This window comes from Lactuca virosa, chromosome 6 (assembly GCF_052849685.1).
Source record: "Lactuca virosa cultivar CGN04683 chromosome 6, Lactuca_virosa_CGN04683_v6, whole genome shotgun sequence".
NCBI classification, from domain to species: Eukaryota; Viridiplantae; Streptophyta; class Magnoliopsida; order Asterales; family Asteraceae; genus Lactuca; species Lactuca virosa.
In genome coordinates this window covers 275220553-275243211 of record NC_136431.1, presented here as the reverse complement: position 1 = coordinate 275243211, position 22659 = coordinate 275220553, and the positions used below count along the sequence as shown (strand labels likewise).

At 35.8% G+C, this 22659-nt stretch overlaps 3 protein-coding genes across 3 annotated transcripts; 2 read left to right on the top strand and 1 right to left on the bottom strand.

Annotated features, from left to right (window-relative positions):
• Window positions 1-1448: 1448 nt before the first annotated feature.
• Window positions 1449-1985, top strand: LOC145122553 (pectinesterase inhibitor-like). The gene has a single exon (XM_079058143.1). The coding sequence runs from the start codon at window positions 1449-1451 to the stop codon at window positions 1983-1985; it is 537 nt and encodes a 178-aa protein (XP_078914269.1).
• Window positions 1986-3692: 1707 nt separating this feature from the next.
• On the top strand, window positions 3693-4232 carry LOC145122552 (pectinesterase inhibitor-like). Its single transcript, XM_079058142.1, has one exon. The coding sequence runs from the start codon at window positions 3693-3695 to the stop codon at window positions 4230-4232; it is 540 nt and encodes a 179-aa protein (XP_078914268.1).
• Window positions 4233-5097: 865 nt separating this feature from the next.
• On the bottom strand, window positions 5098-8224 carry LOC145119817 (Tetratricopeptide repeat (TPR)-like superfamily protein). Its single transcript, XM_079055559.1, has 3 exons — window positions 8089-8224; window positions 7307-7871; window positions 5098-6407 (listed from the first exon to the last, which is right to left on the bottom strand). Exons 2-3 carry the CDS (start codon window positions 7712-7714, stop codon window positions 5289-5291), a joined length of 1527 nt encoding a protein of 508 aa, XP_078911685.1. The 5' UTR covers window positions 7715-7871; window positions 8089-8224; the 3' UTR covers window positions 5098-5288.
• Window positions 8225-22659: the final 14435 nt, after the last annotated feature.

The following is a 22659-nucleotide window of genomic DNA, read 5'->3' as shown; positions in this document are numbered from 1 at the left end:
GTCTTATATTCAAATTGTTGATTTGATTTTATCAGAGAACAACATCATCTTCATCGCCGTCATCATTGAAGGCGGCAAATATTATCCTCCCAGCTAAAGCAGCTTAGTTTTGATACATATGCAAGATTATCACCGTGCTGGAAGCCATTTGCCCTTCCTTCCTTCTAAGGTATATTACTTCCTATTCATAAAATTATGTTTATTACTTTTTACAATCTATTTAATAAATATTTTTTTAACTACAAGTGTTTGGTAAATATATTCTTTTTACTTTCCTAAGTTAAAAAACTCAAGTAAAAAATTACAATATTTTAACCCATGTTCCTAGGCGTCCTTCACAAAAGAATATGTGAAATGTGAGATAATAATCATAAAATTCGAAAACAATAACATAATCTATCAAATAAATACTAATATTATAAAGTTGAACCCGCAGAATGAACAAAGATCACACGGACTTTTGGGTGATATGTTAAACAACTATGTTTTTAATGGTGTTGTTTCTTTTTGACGCAAGCTTTTATTGGACTTGTATGTTATTATCTTGAGGTGAGCAAAATCGATCTCGATCTTGAGTTGGTTTTTTTTTTCTTCAGTATTTGGCTGTTTTTGGACCGAGCTTTGAGTTGTTTTTTTCTTTTGTTTTTTATTTCCGATTTTATTTTATTTATTTATTTATTTATTTTTTCTGATCAAGTAGACAGGCTCATATTTTCATTTGCATTTTGTAAATCAAACTCACAATAATTCTAAAATTTCTACAGATAACACATCTTTCATTTAAAGTATTAAAGGCGAAAAGAAAACACACAATTTCGTAAAACAACCTCACAAACACAATCCTATATTTTTTTTTATCACACACACACACACACACATATATATATATATATATATATATATATATATATATATATATATATAATTTCAAGAGATACCTTGTTTATATTTTATCGATTCAAATCATGAAGGACAAAAAAGAAAATAAAAGTCTAAAAAATTTCATGTTCATATGTGATCCATCATTGAAAAAGATACACTAGTAATCTTTTGTCCAAATGAAAATCATATAACCAAGTTTGTACTTGATTTTTTTTTCTTCAAAAAGCAAAATTACAAGAAAAATCAAATACGTGCATTTTTTATTATTGATTTGATTATACATTTCATTGTGATTGTTGTTTATATAAGCAAATTGAAACAAATTTGTTATTCGATCAAAAAGAAAAAAAGAACGACCTAATTTCTAAAATTATAAGAAAATAAGGCACATAATAAGTTACAATAGCTCTATAAACCGACAATCACATTCAATTGCATTAACCAAATACATTTATACTTGTTTTAAACCGTATAAAAATATTTAATAGATTTTCAGACTTCACAACTCTATTTATACCACAAACAAAACTAGAAGATCATCACAATTTACAAAACACAATATCATCATGGCCTTTTCTCTTGATATCTCATATATTCATGTTCTATTTCTTGCGTTTTTAACCACTTCTTTTCCACTTCCCACTAAGGGAGACCTAATCGATGATGTTTGTGCCGAAATGCCAGACAATAAACCTCTTTGTCTAGACACATTAAGAGCTGACCCACGTTCTAAAACACAAAATTTTCAAGTTTTAGCACAGATTTCATTTGATGCAGCCATGAAAGATGCCAGTGGTTTGCCTCCATTTGTTGAGTCGCTGCAAATCTCAGTGAGGGACTCAGGAGTGAAAGAAAGGATTTCAGGGTGTGTGAGAAACGCTGAGAATGCTTTGGGGAGTATTACACAAGCGAAGCAATTTTTGGAGTCAAGACGTTATGGTATTGCATATGAGAATGCCCGTTTGGCTAACAACACATTGTCTATATGCGGACATACTTTTTTAACACCACCAGCTATTGAGCCACTTGAATTAAAACAAGCATTCGATAGGTCGGAGGCTCTTATTTCTATTTTTATGGTTGTTACCAGGCATATGTTTTGATTACTACTATTTGATATATATAGATTATAATAAATAGTTGAAGCAAATTGTTATAATGAAATTTGTTGAATATCATACATAAAGAATCTGTTTGTTACATGGAAAATGGATCACATGCATAATAGATTAATAGATGCAGTTGTAGTAACAGAACGTTCTATTCACATAAGTAAGCAAATTCAAAGCTAAACATTTGACTAAATAGTCGATCACATATAACAGAACGTATTGGCTGAGATTAAAATATTACTTCATTTCATATTCTCTTTCACGGATTCGCTATGCCTAAACCCATTACTTGCTACTCGATGTTGCATTTGCATGACATACATCAAACTACTTTCTACTTACTTCGTTTTCATTCTTTCTGGAAAACATCTTTTATGGGGTACATATATAGAATATTATTGACCTCTCATAAAATTGGAAGTACGATGCTGTAATAATAGATAGAAATGAGAGTGGGATGCTACAAGTTACAATACACAAATAAGTGGAAGTGCATTGCTATTTCTTGCATTTAGCCCCTGAAAACATGCTTGTTTCTTAACTTTTACTTATGCATGCAGTTCCTTTTTTATACTTTTATGTACTATATATATATATATATATATATATATATATATATATATATATATATATGTGTGTGTGTGTGTGTGTGTGTGTGTGTGCTAAATGATATCTACCATCAGGTTGCTTCAGCTTTCAAGGTGAAGGAACACACAATCATGATGAAGTAGGAAATGTATCTATTTACGTTGTGATGATACACAATAATAGAAACTAAACTTTTCAAAGGCTATAGAAAGGTATATATAATAACAACCAACTTACCAAAAGGCTATAAAAGAAACGCTGTAAAAAGATGATATAGCAACTAAATTACCACAAACAAATAATCACTGCTAGAATTGGGTAAAATATTAAAGTACATTGACCTAATAATAATAAAAGTACAATGTTATAATTGGAATGATTTTTTATTATTATCTATTTCTGTTTTTATTTTTATTTTTTTTTAAATATTTTTATGTTCTGATGGTGTTGTGTTTATGTTCAACTTGTTATGCTTATGGGGACAAAAGTACAACATGTTGTATGCTGCTTTGTCACTAGAGATTGCTGGAAATACGGGTTTTATTGCTGAAAGAAGGTTAAAGCCTCGAGAAGCCATAACTAAACTATTGCTGAAGTTAGTCCTTTCTTTTCCAGATTAGTGTAGTTTTATAGATGCATTTCCTTTAGTTACCATCGAGCATTATATTTGGGGCGAAATGCAAGAAATAACAATTTATTTGATTAACTTTCATAAAACAAAATTACAAGAAATACATGCATTTTTATAATTGTATTTACTATTCATTTTCTTCTGATTGTTGTTTATTTTAGCAAATTGAAATTAATTTCCTATTCGATCAAAGTAAAAAAAGAAGGGTATACATAGTTACTAAGGCTATGGGGAATATACGACCTTCACTTTTTAAATGCCACCAAAAACTCCCATAGTATAAAAAAGGATAAGAAAATATGGCGCACAATAAGTTACAATATCTCTACACATTCAATTGCATTAATCATAAATATTTATAAACATTAATTAACGTTAATTAAAATATTTAATTGACTTCCATATGTTCACCCTTTGCAATCATACTTATACCACCCAATTCACAAACAAAACAAGAAAAGCATCAAAACAATATCATCATGGCCTTTTCTCTTGAAATCTCATATATGCATATTCTATTTCTTGCATTTTTAACCACTTCCTTTCCATTTCCCACTAAGGGAGACTTAATCGATGACATTTGTACCGAAATTCCAGATGAAAAATCTCTCTGTCTGGACACTTTAAGAACCGATCCACGTTCTACAACACAAAATCTTGAAGTTTTAGCACAGATTTCAATTGATGCGGCTATCAAAGATGCCAAGGGTTTGCCTTCATTGGTTAAGTCACTAGTAAACAAAGTGAGTGATCCAGAAGTGAAAGCTAGGGTTTCAGGGTGTGTGATAGATGCTCAGATTGCTTTGGCGAACCTTATACATGTGAAGCAACTTGTGGACTCAAAATTTTATGTGGCTGCCAATGAGAATGCTCGTGCGGCCAACGATCAATTGTCTGTTTGTGAAAATAGTTTTCAGCTACAACCACCGGCTATTGAACCGGTTGAATTAACACAAGCCACAAATTTGTTGGAGGCTCTTGTTTCTATTTTAATTATTGTTACAAATCATATGCTTTGATCTTATTGTTTATAGCAAATAGTTGAAATAAATTGTTATGATTGAATGTCACAAATGAATCAAGAATATTTAAAATCATTTGATTGTGGAGTTTGTTACATGGGAGATCTTTAGTATGGACAGACAAGAGAGAATGAGTCTTTGTCCCATGCACTTCTACTTATAGTGGATGTTGTCCAATTGACATGTATATTTTTTTTTCCTTTTTACTCCATATGTAAAGTGACTAAATAAGTAATAATGTCTATTTGGATAAAATGATGTATTCTTAAAACCAAATTTTACAATCAATTGTCATGTAAGAGCTAGAGAAAAAAAAAAAAAAGACAAATAGGTAAAGGATTATTGTCTCAATACATTAAGCCAAGTTTCCATTAAATCATTATGTCTAGATTAAGTAATAAAGAAACGTCTATGTTAGTGTCGAGATTAATGCTTAACACATTAAATCCATCAAGAATAAAAGAAACTGCCTCTTAGTTCCGAACTTCCAATCCAATGGATGGCAAATTTCACAACATTAATCAGTTTTTACAATATTCATTAATTAATACATCTGGCTCTACTGATTTAAACTTTATTTCCAATGTAACTCCTATGCTTTACTTCTACAGTGCAATGCTAATGTTTGATTTCTAACATGTATAATGACAATGATGCTAATAAGCCCAAAAGATATGAGACCAAAGAATTTTGAAAAACCTGTGGTGAGTTTGGTGTTCATATTCACCAATGAATATCTAAAACCGTGCAGTTGAAAGGTACCTTACTCTGTTAGACAATACATGACTATTTCACAAACGACTTATTAAAGAATAGAAAAATCAAAGGAAGTGAGCTTTTTACATATTTGACATATCTACTCTTCTCCTAAATTTCCCTAAGTGTGCCACATTTTTCTTGAATAATTTTAAACATCGTTTATCCGGACAACACTTTATACTTTATCCAAAAGGAGTTTTATAAATGAAAAGTAAGAAAATTAAACAATACCAATATGAAATCACTTAATGGCTTCTTTTTCATATGCTACATTAATGTCAAAATTATCCGTTGTCACGATGGAACTCCATACCCATGCTTGCACATCAACCCTAACACCCTATGTAATTTACGTTTATACCCTTCATCTTCCTCTTGCTCGGAATAAGCCTTATACAATATAACAAAAGTCCTTTTAGAGCAACCATAATTAAACCTCTCCATCTCAACAAGAACCTCCTCCATTTCCTCTATCCGCTTATGTGAAGCGAACATCCACAATAACCCATGGAACAGCGAGCGGCAGATTCTCCACCCCGAATCCCCGGCCCGTTTCACAAACCTCGCCAGATTTTCAACCGCGTTATTCCGTATATAAGTCGCTGCGATAGTCTGCATGATTTTGACCGCGTTCACACTTGTGTTACGGTCAAATGCCTCGTCTATTGACCGATCCATTTGGTCAACCAAATCCTCTTGTGCATAAACCCGTATAATCAAAACATTCAACCATGGTCTATATTCGTTTTCCGGAATCATCTTCATAAGCTCCTCGATTCTTTTGACTCGATTCCTATTACTGCTTTTGCAGTATGCACATATCATAGCTCGTATCAAAGGAATATGTTTTTCCCGAATGTGTGGGCCCCCGATTATATTATACATCTCTTCCATTTTCTCCAAATTACCCGAATGCGCATACCCACGGAGCATTAGCAAGCGGGTTTCGAGATCGGGTCGGATCGACCCGGTTTCCAACATTCGGTATGTATTCTCCATACTTTCCCACATCCATGCGGTTAGATAACCCGCGATCAGATTATTATATGTGGTCAAAGTAGGGGCAATATTGGAATCTTTCATTTCTTGGAACACGGCCTCCATTTGATCTATGAGAACTCGATACCCAAAAATGGATATGAGCATGTTGAATGTAGCTGATGTGGGATGACAAATCGTATCTTGCTTTAAATCGTGATAAACTAATTGACATTTTTCACTTAGGCCATTCCACATGTAAACACCCATGAGGGCGTTGTAAGTAGAGGTGGTTTTGATCCGTTTTGTTGTAGCTTCTGCGAAAATTTCAAGGGCAAGATCGACATTTTTCATTCTGCCTGCTATTTTGATGCCTTTTGCATACTCTTCTGATGACATGGGTCTATCTTCTCGTTCCCTTCTCCAATTAAAAACCTGAAGGTTTATGCAACAAACTTATACATTTTTTTTTACCAATTTATGCAACAAAATATGGTAAAATGACACATAAACTGGTAGCAATATACTTTGCAAAATGTATCCAGTTATAGCAATTAGGTAGAATTTATAAAGTACAATGCTGTAATTGGAAGAAATGAAAGTGAAATGGTGTAATAAACCAACAATGGAAGTAGTTTGCTATTTATTGCATTGAACCCTGTAGGGAATAATCTATCTGCTGCTGATCACCACCATAGTCAACTGTTGCAGCTAGAATATATTCAATTCAATTCAATTCAATTCTAGGTGGCATGAAGAATAGCATATATGTAACTGATTATAATTGTATGACACCATGTAAAAATGAACTTCATTTTGAAATACTTTTTCGAATGTCTCATTTCATCAGGTTCACCAAGTCTGATGTGCAGGACAAACAGATTAACATGGCAATATCAGCTGCATTTGTAAGTGTACAAGTTGGTTAACTTATTGTGTTACTTGGCATAGTATGTAACAATTATAACTTGTAAAACATTTGGGCTTTCAGAAAGAATGTTCATTCAAGTTCATTTCATTTGGGCAGATTGGTTGGATTTTGTGCAAATGTGTGCAGTTTTTATCATTTGTATTTGTAGATAGAATCTTCTTATGATTCTTAATGCAAAATATTTACTTTAAAAAGGCACATCAAACACCCTGTTGAACAATCAAATTTGACATATATTTTTCTGAACTAATTTGGGTATTAGGAATTCCATTTGCTTAGTAATTCCATCAGGCACAATTAGATTATCTATCATTTGCCAATAAATTGGCATAAAAAAACCATTAGCTTGAACTAGTTTATACATTAAATCCCTACAAATTAGACGGAAAAAAAAATCAATTACCTTCATAGCCAAATGAGGATTAGACTCCAATAACCTGAGAAGCTCAAGCAAAGCAGCTCCATTAGAATACATCGTGAATAACTTCCACCCCTTAACTTCCAACAAATTTTCAAATGAATTTTCATCTTTCACATTCTTCACCAATTCATCTCGGAATACAGACACTTTTTCAATCAATTCTTCTTTAGCTCGCACCTCAGCGTAAGCCCATTTATCAGCAAACTGTCCATATAAATCTGACATGGTTTTGGATGATAAAGAGTGGGATTCTTCCGTAGAAAACCATCGGGTCGACGTGGGTATTGTAGTTTGATTCGTTAGGGATTTGGGTACAGAAAATCTACGGTGGCAACACAACAGCTCCGATTTTGCTGCTGTAATCTCAGATATTCTAAATACCCTCTTCATGTTTACATAGCAGAGGTTTATTGAGGGTTTATTTGAGCGAGAACAAGAGCTAGAGAGAGAAAATTGTATGATCTGATTTCAAAGAAATTTGACGCAAGATCGGAAGTTGGAACAGGGTCCGATGGTCGAAGGGTCGAAACCACTCATGGGCCTGATCCTGATGTCAAAAATAGGGTTAGATGACAAGCTTGATGTCACAAACAACCCCAATATTCAAACAAAAAAATGCAATCCAACAACCCAGCAACAAAAACGCAACAAAAAACATACATAAAACTGAGAAATCGGTGGTTGAAGCTTGATGGAGAGAACAACAAGAACATAGATAAAACCCAGCACCAAAATCGAGCATAAAGAATTCGAGTATCACTTACCAGCGTGAAGGAGGAATTGACGAAGCCGGAGGCCGGAGTTGACGAAGCCGGAGGTGTAGAGGTACCGTCGGAGATCGATGAAGGGAAAACTCAACAGAGCAGCTCGTGGGAGAAGAAGGGTGAAAGGAAAAAAAAGAAGCGGCGTTTTTCTTTTAGGGTAAGGGTATGAATGGGAATGTTTTCATCCAGATCTCTCACAAAGTCTGGCCGATTAAGGGCTTTTTTTTTTACCTCTTACCGAATAAGTGGTTAAAATGGCTTCAACCAAACGCTCTGAATCTGAACGATTCAGAGCCTCCCTCTTTATAAGACCATTAAGTGGCTAAAGAAACAGCCCCTTAGTCATTTTCAACTATTTTGTTGTCTTCGTTGTCGCATTAGTTTTCTTAGGGTTTATTATGGTTATCCGTTGTTAACATTTTGTTATTTAAATCTTTAATCTTATAATTATTGAAAAAATTACATAAATGGGCGGTTGGCAAAAAGCCCATCACACACCGATGGTCGTTTTCATTAAAATCGTTAAAAAATCATGTTAGATAAGTATTAAGTGTTTTAGAAATAACCGAATTATCTTTCTTTTATTTATTTGTTATTTGGAAAATTTCTATTAAAGTTTTATTATTTTACCATAATTTACGAATAGCTCATAAACTAAAACTTGATTACGAAAGATATGAATTATAAGTAAAAATGACGTTTTGGCCTCTTTTTTTCCCTCAATTTACCGGTTTGTATTGCTGACATATTTACTCAATAAATGAGTTAGGAAAATCTTCATCACATTATTTTACTATAATTTATGAATAAGTTCCAAACTAAAATTTGTTTACGATTTGACCATTTTCTCCCTATAACACACATTTTACCGATTACATTACTAACCTGAACGCTTAACTATTGAATGAGCTGAGGAGATGGATATGATGATTTATATACTGCTATTTTATTGTAAAACTTGATATCATTCTCATCAACTCATTTAATGACCAGACGTACAGGTTAGCAATGAAACTCATAAACCGAAAAAAGGTCAAATCGTCACTTTTACCTGTAATTGTAATCAAATTTAGTTTGTGACTTATTCGTAAATTATGGTAAAATAATAGGACTTTTATGGAGATTCCCTTGTTATTTTTCATTTTATTATAAACTATGTTCTCTTTATATTGGACCCCTTTTGATCGGCTAAAGTGTAGAATAATAAGAACATGAAGTTTAACTATCATGAAAATGATGAACAAAAAAGATGAATAATTTATGTATCGATAGAAAGAGAATAATTATTATAATGAAAGAACTCTAGAGTGATGGAAATAATGTCTATGTAACACCCAGTTTCCAGAACGGATCAGTTTAGGGCACCAGAGAGTCAAATGCATAATTTTTGGGTAAAACCGGGTGTCACGACGTGACAAGTCAAAAATGAAATGTGTATCCATGAGGGATTGTCACGACGTGGCAAGAGGATGGTCACGCCGTGAGGATGGTTGTAGCCCAAGCCCACAAATTTTAGGGTTCTCTTCATATTTAAGGACCTTATCTCATGCCCTAGGGTATTCTCTTCAACCTCCACTCCATTTGTAACGCTCAGTCCATGTATTATTTACATTTTGGTCCTTTATATATTGAATTATTGCTTTAGGACCTTGTAATTAGTAAGTTTGGAGGAATAAGGGACTATTTCTGCCAAATCAGGATTTTGGAGGCGGAGTCCGAACACGAGGCGTTCCCCTGAGGAACGCGATGCGTTCCGCACTGAATGTAAACCCTAACTTTTAGGGTTTATGACCTATATAAAGAACACTATGTCTCATACTGAAAGCTTCAATTAAGCTTATTAATCCCAAGACGGTTATTAGAGAAAAACCTATGGTTTACTCTTTACAAGATAGAGAAGAATTTTCCAAACAAATCAAGGAATTACTTGATATGAGACTAGTGAGTCCTTACCAGCCTCTCAACCTCAGAAAAACCCTAGAAAGCCTTACACTGCTCATCTTGTGTGATTTTGATCTTGTGAAGCCTTTGTGGTGTTTTGAAGCTTGGAATGAGAAAGAAGAAGTTAGTGAAGAGGAACTTGAGTATCTTGAGCTCATAGATCCGAGATAACATCATGCAAGAGTTATAGCCATCTAGGCTTATGGTTCAAATCCGTTTCTAGGCTTAGGGTTGCCACCCTTGGTTCCATTTGAGTCCCTAAGACAGAAAAGTTGCTACCTTGAAGGTCTTAATGGGTTCATGCAAGAGTTATGGCCATCTTTATGGAAGTTGATTGCTATTTCTTGAGATTGGGACTTTTGGGGACATGCAAAGTCACTAAGCCCGTGACTTTATGATTCTAGGGGTCCTAGATAGCTTGGATCTATGTTTGGATAACATGGCTTAAGCATTAAGTGTTTAATGGCCAGTTTTTGGAAGCTGGACGTGAACGCCCCGCATAAGGCTCGGGAATACGCTGCGTTCCCGTTGAGACTCGCAATCTGGATTGATAAGGAACGCCCAACGTTCCACAAGGGAACGCCCTGTGTTCGTAAATCAATGGGCCTCTTTGGGCCATTCCCTTGGACTATACTACTATGGGCCTATTGGATCATTCTTTTGGGGTTGTTATTAGACTAAATCATATGTTGGGCTTAATGGAAGGCCCATTTGAGGAGTTGGGCCCAATTTAGAAAATTAGGCCATAAGTGGGCCATTAGTGGGCTTGGGAAAAGCTATATAGAATTAGGCCTTCATGTTATGGATTTGGGCCTAGGTCATGGACCAAATTAGATCAGTGGTAAAATAGTCATTTTACCCTAAGAAGGATTATTGGATTTTGACTAAGTGTCATTTTGGTAATGATAGCCGGGGAGTCGTTCGAGCAGCCGTTAGAGATTCCTTACCGTGAGATTCTGCATTAAGCTTTATGAGGTGAGTTTTCTCCTGTATGAACGGGTCGAAGGCACTAATGTCAGCCCATATATGCATGCTAGTATGTTTCGGAACAAGGTCCGATGCCGGGCAGTGCCTGATGTAGGTTTATATGTTTCCGTATTTCGATCCGATGTCGGGCGATGCCCGAGGAATGTTTATATGCTTGATGTCTTCGTGATTCTTGCATGTGTCTGTTTTGTATGTTTCCGGACTTTGGTCCGATTCCGGGCAAAGCCCAAGGAATGTTTGTATATTTCCGGATTTTGGTCCGATGTCGGGCGGGGCCCGAGGAATGTTTATATGTTTATGTTATGTGATTATGTTTATGTGTATTTTTTGATACGTTTATATGTATACCGAGCTTTGCTCGATGCCGGGCGGGGCCCGATGCCAAATCTCGGTCGAGGAGATGAAAAAAGCCCGATACCAGGAGATGTTGCGGAGTGATATCCGCCAGTTTGTGAGCCGATCCAGCTGCAAGACGTTGGAGGATATGATTGCGAGGGCTCGGGAAAGGGAGCTGGATTTGGAGATGGAGAAGAAGAGGAAACCAAAGGGGGTTCAGACAGGGAGTGTGGGCAAGAAGCCCAAGGTATCAGATCACCGATCGAGGAGCCAGCAGGGCCGCAGCCGTTGTGGCAAGTGTGGAAAGTTGCACGAGGGAACGTGCAGGGTGGGTAGTTCGGGCTGCTTCAGGTGCGGCCGAATTGGTCATGTCAGCAGGGATTGTACTGCTTCCACCACCACCACCACAGTATCAAATCTGATTTGCTTCTAGTGCAATCAGAGGGGACACAAGCGGTCTCAATGCCCGAGTTTAGCAGTAGCAGGATAGGTGGCGGTACCCGCTCCTGCTACATTGAGGATTACGGATGGCCGACAGGGCCGATCGGAGGCGCATGTGGCGAAGAGTAGAGCCTTTCAGTTGACAACAGAGGAGGCACGTGCAACTTCCGATGTGATGACGGGTATGTATATTCTCCTTATCTCTTTATCTATATTGATTATTGCTTATGTTTATGTGTTTCATTATAGGATCGTTCCTTATGAATGGTATATCTGCTTTGGTATTATTTGATTCGGGGGCTACTCGATCTTTTTTGTCGCTCGTGCTCAACAAGCGATTTGTAGGAGCTCCAAGGGAGCTGGACTGTCCACTTGATGTAGAGATAGTGGATGATAGGACTGTTCGGGTTGTGAGGGTTCATCGGGGATGTACACTGCAATTATTTGATGAGTAGTTTTCTGTGGACTTAGTCCCCATTCCCTTGCGAGGGATATAAGGTTATTGTGGGTATGGACTGGTTGAGCCCCAACGGGGCAGTGATTGACTGTGAGTAGCAGCTGGTACGGGTTAGGACCCCTAGTGGGGGAGGGTTAGTGATTCAGGGCGAGAGGCCGCATCATGGGCCGACTCTGTGTTCAGCAGCGAGAGCTAGGCACAACCTTCAACAGGGTTGCGCAGGATATGTCACCTATGTTCTGGATACCTGGGATAAGGGTAAGGCGACAATGCATGATGTACCGATCGTACGGGAGTACCCAGACGTGTTTCCAGAGGATTTGCCTGGGATACCTCCGGAGCGACAGGTAAAGTTCAAGATTGACCTGGTTCCTGGTGCGGCTCTGATAGCCAAGGCACCATATCGATTGGCTCCTCCCGAGATGCAGAAGTTGTCTACACAGCTGTAAGAGTTGTTAGACAAGGGATTTATTAGGCCGAGCAGTTCGCCATGGGGAGCCCCGATCCTGTTTGTGAAGAAGAAGGACGGGTCACATCGGATGTGTATAGATTACCGGGAGCTGAATAAGGTAATAGTGAAGAACCGTTATCCCCTCCCGAGGATCGATGATATATTTGACCAGCTTCAAGGTGCATCTTGGTTCTCCAAGATTGATCTGCGATCGGGTTATCACCAGATGCGAGTCAGAGACGACGATGTGCCGAAGACAACCTTTCAGACTCGCTATGGCCACTATGAGTTCGTGGTGATGCCGTTTGGGCTCACCAATGCTCCTGCTGCGTTCATGGACCTCATGAACCGCACGTGCAGACCGATGCTGGACCGGTCTGTGATATTCTTCATCGATGATATCTTGGTTTACTCCAAGACTCAGGAGCAGCATGAGGAGCACCTGAGGGATGGAGGTGATGGAGACACTGAGGAGGGAGAGACTTTTCGCAAAGTTCTCCAAGTGTGAGTTCTGGTTGCGCGAGGTGCAGTTTCTGGGGCATCTTGTCAACCAGAAGGGTATTCTGGTCGATCCGACCAAGATAGAGGTCGTGATGCAGTGGGAAGTTCTGAGGTCTCCATCTGAGATTCAAAGTTTTCTTTGTCTGGTGGGTTATTATCGGAGATTCATCCAGGAATTCTCCAAGATTGTTGTTCCCTTGACCCGACTGACCAAGAAGTCGGTGATATTCCGCTGAGAGCCTGAGCAGCGGGCAGCCTTCGAGACTCTCAGAAAGCGGTTATGTAAGGCACCAATTCTGACGTTGCCAGAGGGTGTCGACGATTTCGTGGTTTACTGTGAAGCTTCGATCACGGGTATGGGTGCAGTGCTGATGCAGCGGGGTCACGTGACAGCGTACGCTTCGAGGCAGTTGAAGTCTCACAAGGCGAACTACCCGACACATGATTTGGAGCTGGGGGCTGTGGTTTTCGACCTAAATAATTAGCGACACTACCTCTATGGGGTTCGTTGTACCATTTACACGGACCACGAGAGCTTGAGGTACCTGATGGATCAGCCGAATCTGAACATGAGGCACCATCGGTGGTTAGATGTGGTGAAGGATTATGACTGTGAGATCCTTTATCACCCAGGGAAGGCCAACATGGTGGCCAATGCTCTTAGCCGCAAGGCGGTGGCGGCTCCGTTTCGGGATATATGTCTGAGGATGATAATGATTACTCCCTTGCTGGAACGGATTCGGGAGGTGTAGGTCGAGGGTATGAAGGAAGAGCGCCGGAAGTGTGAGCGGATCGTAGGCCAGGTGGCCTCATTTGATTATGAAAGTTGTGGGTTGTTGACCCTGCATAGGAGGGTATAGGTTCCGTACTGGGACGGTGTACGACAGGTTCTGATGGATGAGGCTCATAAGTCGAGATTCTCCATCCATCCCGGGGCGACGAAGATGTATCATGATCTTTGCCCTGATTATTGGTGGCCCTGCATGAAGTGTGACATAGCATGGTATGTGGAGCGGTGCTTGACTTGCAGGAAAGTCAAAGCCGAACACCAGCGACCTCATGGCAAGATGCAGCCGTCGGAGATTCCCGTGTGGAAATGGGAAGATATCACTATGGATTTCGTCACAAAGCTTCCCAAGACCGCATGTGGAGTGGATTCGATATGGGTCATCATGGATCGGTTGACCAAGAGTGCTCATTTAATCTCGATCCATGAGAGTATATCGGCTGAGAAGCTAGCTGAGATCTACGTACGCGAGGTAGTGGCACGCCATGGAGTGTCGGTTTCGGTTGTGTCAGACCGAGATGTTCACTTCACTTCCAGATTCTAGAAGCGGTTTCATGACGAGATGGGTACTCGTCTCCACTTCAACACATCTTTTCACCCTCAGATGGATGGACAGAGTGAGAAGACGATTCAAACTCTGGAGGACATGCTACATGCTTACGTATTGGATTTTGGCGGCAGTTGGGATACATATCTTCCGTTAGTAGAATTTTCGTATAACAACAGTTACCACGCTAGCATAGATCGACCTCCCTCCGAGATTCTCTACAGGAGGAAACGTAGGACCCCAATTTGTTGGGGCGAGGTCGGTCAGAGAGTCATGGGGAGTACTGAGGTAATACTCAAGACCACTGAGAAGATTCAGCAGGTCTGAAGCAGGATTTAGAATGCTCAAAGTCGGCAGAAAAGCTATGCCGACAAGTGATAGCTTGATTATTTGTATATATTTTAGCAATCATTTTCTTTTACTTTTAGCATTTTTAATATTCTTTTTGCATTAAATCGTTAGATTTATTGTTTTGAATATTTTTACTCGTTTAAGCTATTTTTGTGCAGATTTGTATAAGCAAGATGGTATTTTGGAGCATTGTTAAAGCCACATTGAATGCCTCGCAACCAAGATTGAAATCACGTAGCAAAATCCGGAAGCGAAAAGAAAAACAAAGCGATATAAATTAATTTTTCGGATTTTGACAGCTTTGCACGGCTTTCTTCAAGCGATCAGACGGAGGGGCAATCGATGTCCGATTGAGCTGAAAATTTACAGGAGTCTTCATAACTCATCAATCTTCGACCTCACCAAAAAGAAATGGATTCGAACAAGCTTTCATATTATTTTAGGACTCGTGAACAGCTGTGTAGAAAGCTGCCAGCATCAAACTTTGGCAGCCCAATAGAGCATAATTTATCAGCCCAAATCCGAATTTCCAGGAGCCCATTATCTTTATTAATTCAGCAGCACAGAAAAGAATTGCAGCCTATTTTGAGAAAAGTATGAAGCCCATTTTAAACTCGTGCTTGGAATTGAACGCCAGCAATCAAAAAAAGAGGAATAGGGCATCTCCATTTTTTCATCCGCCGGCAGTGAGGATATACGACGCAAGAGGGAGAGTCATTCTCTCTTTTGTGTTACTTCCTTGTTTTTCTTTCTATATTTTTGGATCATTGCATTTATGATTTCACAATCAAACATTTGTATTTGTAATAGTATCTTTGGGGTTTTGTTGTCTAAAAAAAAAAAACGAAAAAAAAAAGAAAAAAAATAATGAAAAGGGTCGGGCCAAGCGAGTTGCATTCTTTTTTCTTTTATTAGATGTTTAGATTAGATTTCTTCTTATATATTCTATTTCCGTTTTGATGTATTTTTTAGGCTAGAATTTATATTTTGTTGGTAACTACAATAGTTTTTAATTATCATCTTTTGCTCGAGTATTCTCTTCGCATGGATCTCATTTTGATAGGAGCACTAGTACCTTTAGATGATTGTAGTTTTGTCAACCTTTGTATATAGCTCGTTTCTCTTTTGTCATTTAGATTCGAACTATTTTTCTTGATCTTGTTCCTCGATTTGGAAGAGAATTGTGACTAGTGAGTTGTATGCAAAGGGGGGACAACCTCTTGTGATGTGAAGGCTAGATCGGACCATAAATCATGTCATGTGCGCCATATTAGTGAAGTATGCATAAATAATTTTGTATCTCTTTCATATGTGTCCATTTGCTAGAAGTGTACCAAATGTTCGTCCCTTAATATGATTCTTAAATCTAAAATGATGGTTTTTATTTATAAACGGTGTTGTTTTGATTTGCCACCGCAGATGTTCATTCTTTTTATTTTGTTTGTTTTGACATTCTCGTTTTCTCCCGTTCTTGTTTTCCTTGAGGACAAGGAAATGTTCAAAGCTTGGGGGATGATGCTTTATTTATTTTATTTTTCATCATTTCATTTTTTTTTCATTTAGGATAATTTTTTATGCATTGTATTTGTTAATTTCATGTTTTTATACGTCAAAAAAAAAAAAAACTTTTTTTAGCATTATCATGTTGCATTAGTATGATAATTTGTTTTTAGAATGTACTTTATGTTTATTTAGTTAATGTATGTTTGTTGAAATTTCACATGTTAAGCTTTAGTGGTTATGTTGCTTATCTCAATTTTGTTGAAATTTCTAATTTCCGTTTTTTGTTTCAACAATTTGGTATAAGTTGGATTTTTTTTGCATGATCATTAAGCCGGTGTCTTAATTGCAGCTTACATAGTCTTGGTCAAGTTTTTTTTATGAAGTATTTGAAAAAAAAAAGATTTTTTTTATTAGTTTTGATTATTTGCATTTGTCTTATTTTTATTTTTGTTGTTTTTCTTCGGTTTGACTTTTCCGTATTGTTTTCCTTGAGGACAAGGAAAGGTTAAGCTTGGGGGATTTTGATAGCTTGATTATTTGTATATATTTTAGCAATCATTTTCTTTTACTTTTAGCATTTTTAATATTCTTTTTGCATTAAATCGTTACATTTATTGTTTTGAATATTTTACTCGTTTAAGTTATTTTTGTGCAGATTTGTATAAGCAAGATGGTATTTTGGAGCATTGTTAAAGCCACATTGAATGCCTTGCAACCAAGATTGAAATCACTTAGCAAAATCCGGAAGCGAAAAGAAAAACAAAGCGATATAAATTAATTTTTCGGATTTTGACAGCTTTGCACGGCTTTCTTCAAGCGATCAGACGGAGGGGCAATCGATGTCCAATTGAGCTGAAAATTTACAGGAGTCTTCATAACTCATCAATCTTCGACCTCACCAAAAAGAAATGGATTCGAACAAGCTTTCATATTATTTTAGGACTCGTGAACAGCTGTGTAGAAAGCTGCCAGCATCAAACTTTGGCAGCCCAATAGAGCATAATTTATCAGCCCAAATCCGAATTTCCAGGAGCCCATTATCTTTATTAATTCAGCAGCACAGAAAAGAATTGCAGCCTATTTTGAGAAAAGTATGAAGCCCATTTTAAACTCGTGCTTGGAATTGAACGCCAGCAATCAAAAAAAGAGGAATAGGGCATCTTCATTTTTTCATCCGCCGGCAGTGAGGATATACGACGCAAGAGGGAGAGTCATTCTCTCTTTTGTGTTATTTCCTTGTTTTTCTTTCTATATTTTTGGAACATTGCATTTATGATTTCACAATCATAATTTGCTAATTAGTCATTTATATTTGTAATTAGATTAGGTTAATTTTTGTATTAATACTTGGATTATGGATGAAGTTTTTGGAGCAACAAGAAGTGACGATTTCAAGAAGCTTTGTCATCTTCGTTTCGTAATCGGTATTTGTATAATTTCTATCCTTTTTATTGTTTTATTATTTTGTGTAGTTAGTTTTTATTTCCAATATTGGGTGAATCTATGGAATAATTAATTGATTAGGAATAACTTTGTGTGGTTTTGATGGTGTGCTATGAAAATATTTTTTAGTAAAACATCTATTTATGTTCATATGTCTTTAATCATGAGTTTAGATATGTGAATGTTTAATTAGTTAGTTAATTTCTTGATTACGTAATAGATCATGATATTAACAAGTGACAAATGGTTCTTGTGATTGCTTATCTTTCACACAATCATGAAAATATTTTCTCTAATATGGTAGTGAAACATTTTGACTCCTTTTGGATTTGGTGACTTTTAAATCTTAATGCTAGTTAATTTTCATTAATTACATGCTTCATGGAAATTGTGACTTTAACTAAGAAAATGTGTTATGAGCTTCTCTAACCATTGTATTAACTAAGAAAAGTCTAAGTGATCTCAAGCTTCTTAGATTGCTATAGCCAAATTAGTATCCATTAAACTCATTGCACCACAAAATTATGATGATTAGTCAACTAATTGAACTTGTGATTTATCCCGATATTGGAATGTTTTATTTTATAGATTTTGTATTTTTCCATTTTTGTTATTTTCGTGAAATAGTTTTTATCGCATTTAACGTTTTGAAAACCCCTATATCATTGTATATTTTTATTTCGTAGAAACTGAATGCATAGATTTGATTCGAACCAATCCCTGTGGATTCGATCCCTATTACCGCTACTACAATTTATTTTTGTATGTCGTCGTATTTAAGGTTTTTTTTTATTTGGTGGTCTCGACGCCCACCAAATTTTTGGCGCCGTTGCCGGGGATTGGTTATTTTGATCGAATTTTTTTTCTATGCTCAAGTTTCTATATGTATATTTTTTTTATGTCTTTCTTTTATTTTATTTTATTTTTGTTTTTGTTCTCATTTATTTTTTAGGTTGTATATATAGTCGCGTTTTTAGTTTGCGTTTTAGATCATAATCTATCGAAAATTCCAAAAAAAAAAGTTTATTATTTTTAGAGTTTTCATTTTAGCATTGCATTTAGCTTAAGTTTTGCATGCATTTTATTTATTTATTTTTTCTCATTTTTATCTAAAACCCAAAAAGATTTTAGTTTCTTCTTTTCATTTTTTTTAGCATAACATTTAGTTTAGGTTCATTCTCATGCATTTTTGTTGTCTCTTTACTCTCACCCCCAACATCTTTAATTGCAAGTCATGATACACCAAATGTGCAAATCCTTTTAAAACAATAGATGTGCTCATAGGGACCTTCATTTGTCACATATTCTTATAACACACATAAGGTAGAGTACAAGCTATTTATGCAAATGAATCGACTTATTGCAAGCATGACATGACGCGTGGGACAAGTTAGCCCTAAAGTCTTAGAAATTGTCCCCCACGAGCGTATTATTTATTAAGCATACCGATCTTCCAAAGATGGGAACAAGAACTAGAACTTGCTATTTTGAGATCTTTCGTGTCTAGCTATTACATTCTATGTTATCTTGCTTCATGATATAGACACATTTTCTTATTTGATCTCAATTTAGTTTTTACTTAGTTTTCGTTCTTAGCTTTGTTAGTTAGTTTTGTTAGTTGTAGCTTGTATATAGTTGTGCTTTATATTTTTATTTGATATAATATTTGTATAACTCCTTGGTAACCAAAAAAGTGAGCCAAAAAAAAAAAAGCCAACTACCCCTTTTTAGTGTTGTTTATTTTGTTTATGTAAGTGTCTGTGTAGTTATTTTTGTGTTTCATAAATCAAAGGCAAGTTGTTTTAAAATGTCGTTCGGAAAATTTTGTACTAATTTTCGACAATTTTTAGTAGAAGCCTAGTATTTAGTATGTGTTATGTGAAGTTTCATATGTGTTTATTTTTGTTTGGAGAAGTCAAGTTTTGATCTTATGTGAACTCCAAACTTCATTTTTGTTGATTTAGTCTTTAAAAGTCTTTAAGAAAAAAAAATTTATTTTAAAACGTCGGATATTATCGTAATCATAAAATGCGAATATAGTGATGTTTTTAGTATTTCATTCATTGTATTTTTATAGATTTTTTGTTAGTAGCTCAAGCATTTGTATTTGTAATAGTATCTTTGGGGTTTTGTTGTCTAAAAAAAAAAAAAAAAAACGAAAAAAAAGAAAAAAAATAATGAAAAGGGCCGGGCCAAGCGAGTTGCATTCTTTTTTCTTTTATTAGATGTTTAGATTAGATTTCTTCTTATATATTCTATTTCCGTTTTGATGTATTTTTTAGGCTAGAATTTATATTTTGTTGGTAACTACAATAGTTTTTCATTATCATCTTTTGCTCGAGTATTCTCTTCGCATGGATCTCATTTTGATAGGAGCACTAGTACCTTTAGATGATTGTAGTTTTGTCAACCTTTGTATATAGCTCGTTTCTCTTTTGTCATTTAGATTCGAGCTATTTTTCTTGATCTTGTTCCTCGATTTGGAAGAGAATTGTGATTAGTGAGTTGTATGCAAAGGGGGACAACCTCTTGTGATGTGAAGGCTAGATCGGACCATAAATCATATCATGTGCGCCATATTAGTGAAGTATGCATAAATAATTTTGTATCTCTTTCATATGTGTCCATTTGCTAGAAGTGTACCAAATGTTCGTCCCTTAATATGATTCTTAAATCTAAAATGATGGTTTTTATTTCTAAACGGTGTTGTTTTGATTTGCCACCGCAGATGTTCATTCTTTTTATTTTGTTTGTTTTGGCATTCTCGTTTTCTCCCGTTCTTGTTTTCCTTGAGGACAAGGAAATGTTCAAAGCTTGGGGGATGATGCTTTATTTATTTTATTTTTCATCATTTCATTTTTTTTTCATTTAGGATAATTTTTTATGCATTGTATTTGTTAATTTCATGTTTTTATACGTCAAAAAAAAAAACTTTTTTTTAGCATTATCATGTTGCATCAGTATGATAATTTGTTTTTAGAATGTACTTTATGTTTATTTAGTTAATGTATGTTTGTTGAAATTTCACATGTTAAGCTTTAGTGGTTATGTTGCTTATCTCAATTTTGTTGAAATTTCTAATTTCCGTTTTTTTTGTTTCAACAATTTGGTATAACTTGGATTTTTTTTGCATGATCATTAAGCCGGTGTCTTAATTGCAGCTTACATAGTCTTGGTCAAGTTTTTTTTATGAAGTATTTGAAAAAAAAAAGATTTTTTTATTAGTTTTGATTATTTGCATTTGTCTTATTTTTATTTTTGTTGTTTTTCTTCGGTTTGACTTTTCCGTATTGTTTTCCTTGAGGACAAGGAAAGGTTAAGCTTGGGGGATTTTGATAGCTTGATTATTTGTATATATTTTAGCAATCATTTTCTTTTACTTTTAGCATTTTTAATATTCTTTTTGCATTAAATCGTTACATTTATTGTTTTGAATATTTTACTCGTTTAAGTTATTTTGTGCAGATTTGTATAAGCAAGATGGTATTTTGGAGCATTGTTAAAGCCACATTGAATGCCTTGCAACCAAGATTGAAATCACTTAGCAAAATCCGGAAGCGAAAAGAAAAACAAAGCGATATAAATTAATTTTTCGGATTTTGACAGCTTTGCGCGGCTTTCTTCAAGCGATCAGACGGAGGGGCAATCGATGTCCAATTGAGCTGAAAATTTACAGGAGTCTTCATAACTCATCAATCTTCGACCTCACCAAAAAGAAATGGATTCGAACAAGCTTTCATATTATTTTAGGACTCATGAACAGCTGTGTAGAAAGCTGCCAACATCAAACTTTGGCAGCCCAATAGAGCATAATTTATCAGCCCAAATCCGAATTTCCAGGAGCCCATTATCTTTATTAATTCAGCAGCATAGAAAAGAATTGCAGCCTATTTTGAGAAGTATGAAGCCCATTTTAAACTCGTGCTTGTAATTGAACGCCAGCAATCAAAAAAAGAGGAATAGGGCATCTCCATTTTTTCATCCGCCGGCAGTGAGGATATACGACGCAAGAGGGAGAGTCATTCTCTCTTTTGTGTTAATTCCTTGTTTTTCTTTCTATATTTTTGGAACATTGCATTTATGATTTCACAATCATAATTTGCTAATTAGTCATTTATATTTGTAATTAGATTAGGTTAACTTTTGTATTAATACTTGGATTATGGATGAAGTTTTTGGAGCAACAAGAAGTGACGATTTCAAGAAGCTTTGTCATCTTCGTTTCGTAATCGGTATTGGTATAATTTCTATCCTTTTTATTGTTATTATTATTTTGTGTAGTTAGTTTTTATTTCCAATATTGGGTGAATGTATGGAATAATTAATTGATTAGGAATAGCTTTGTGTGGTTTTGATGGTGTGCTATGGAAATATTTTTTAGTAAAACATCTATTTATGTTCATATGTTTTTAATCATGTTTTATTAATGATTTAAAATGATATTTCGGACCGTATTTTTGGGATGTTACGCCATTCAAACGAAACCCTAGCCCTATTTATGAGTTCTTGAGCTTTTGGTGGTGTCTTGGTGACTTGAAGGAGAAGGAATCATCTTTGGTGTATAGATTCAGCTTGCAAGCCTCATTACCATCTTCTAGCAACTATTCTGGACCTTTGTGAGTATTCAAGCTTCATGCTTTTTGGTTTCTTGTTGCTAGATCTAGAGTTTTATGCATTATTATCCATATTTAGATGAGCTAGAGTGTTGGGATTCCATAAATTTAGCAACTTTATGCGTCCTTAGTATCGCTTGGTGTTTAGATGTGGTAGATCTAAAGTTTGGTGAAGTTTGAGCTCATGCTTATGGTTTTGACCTCCTTTTCTTC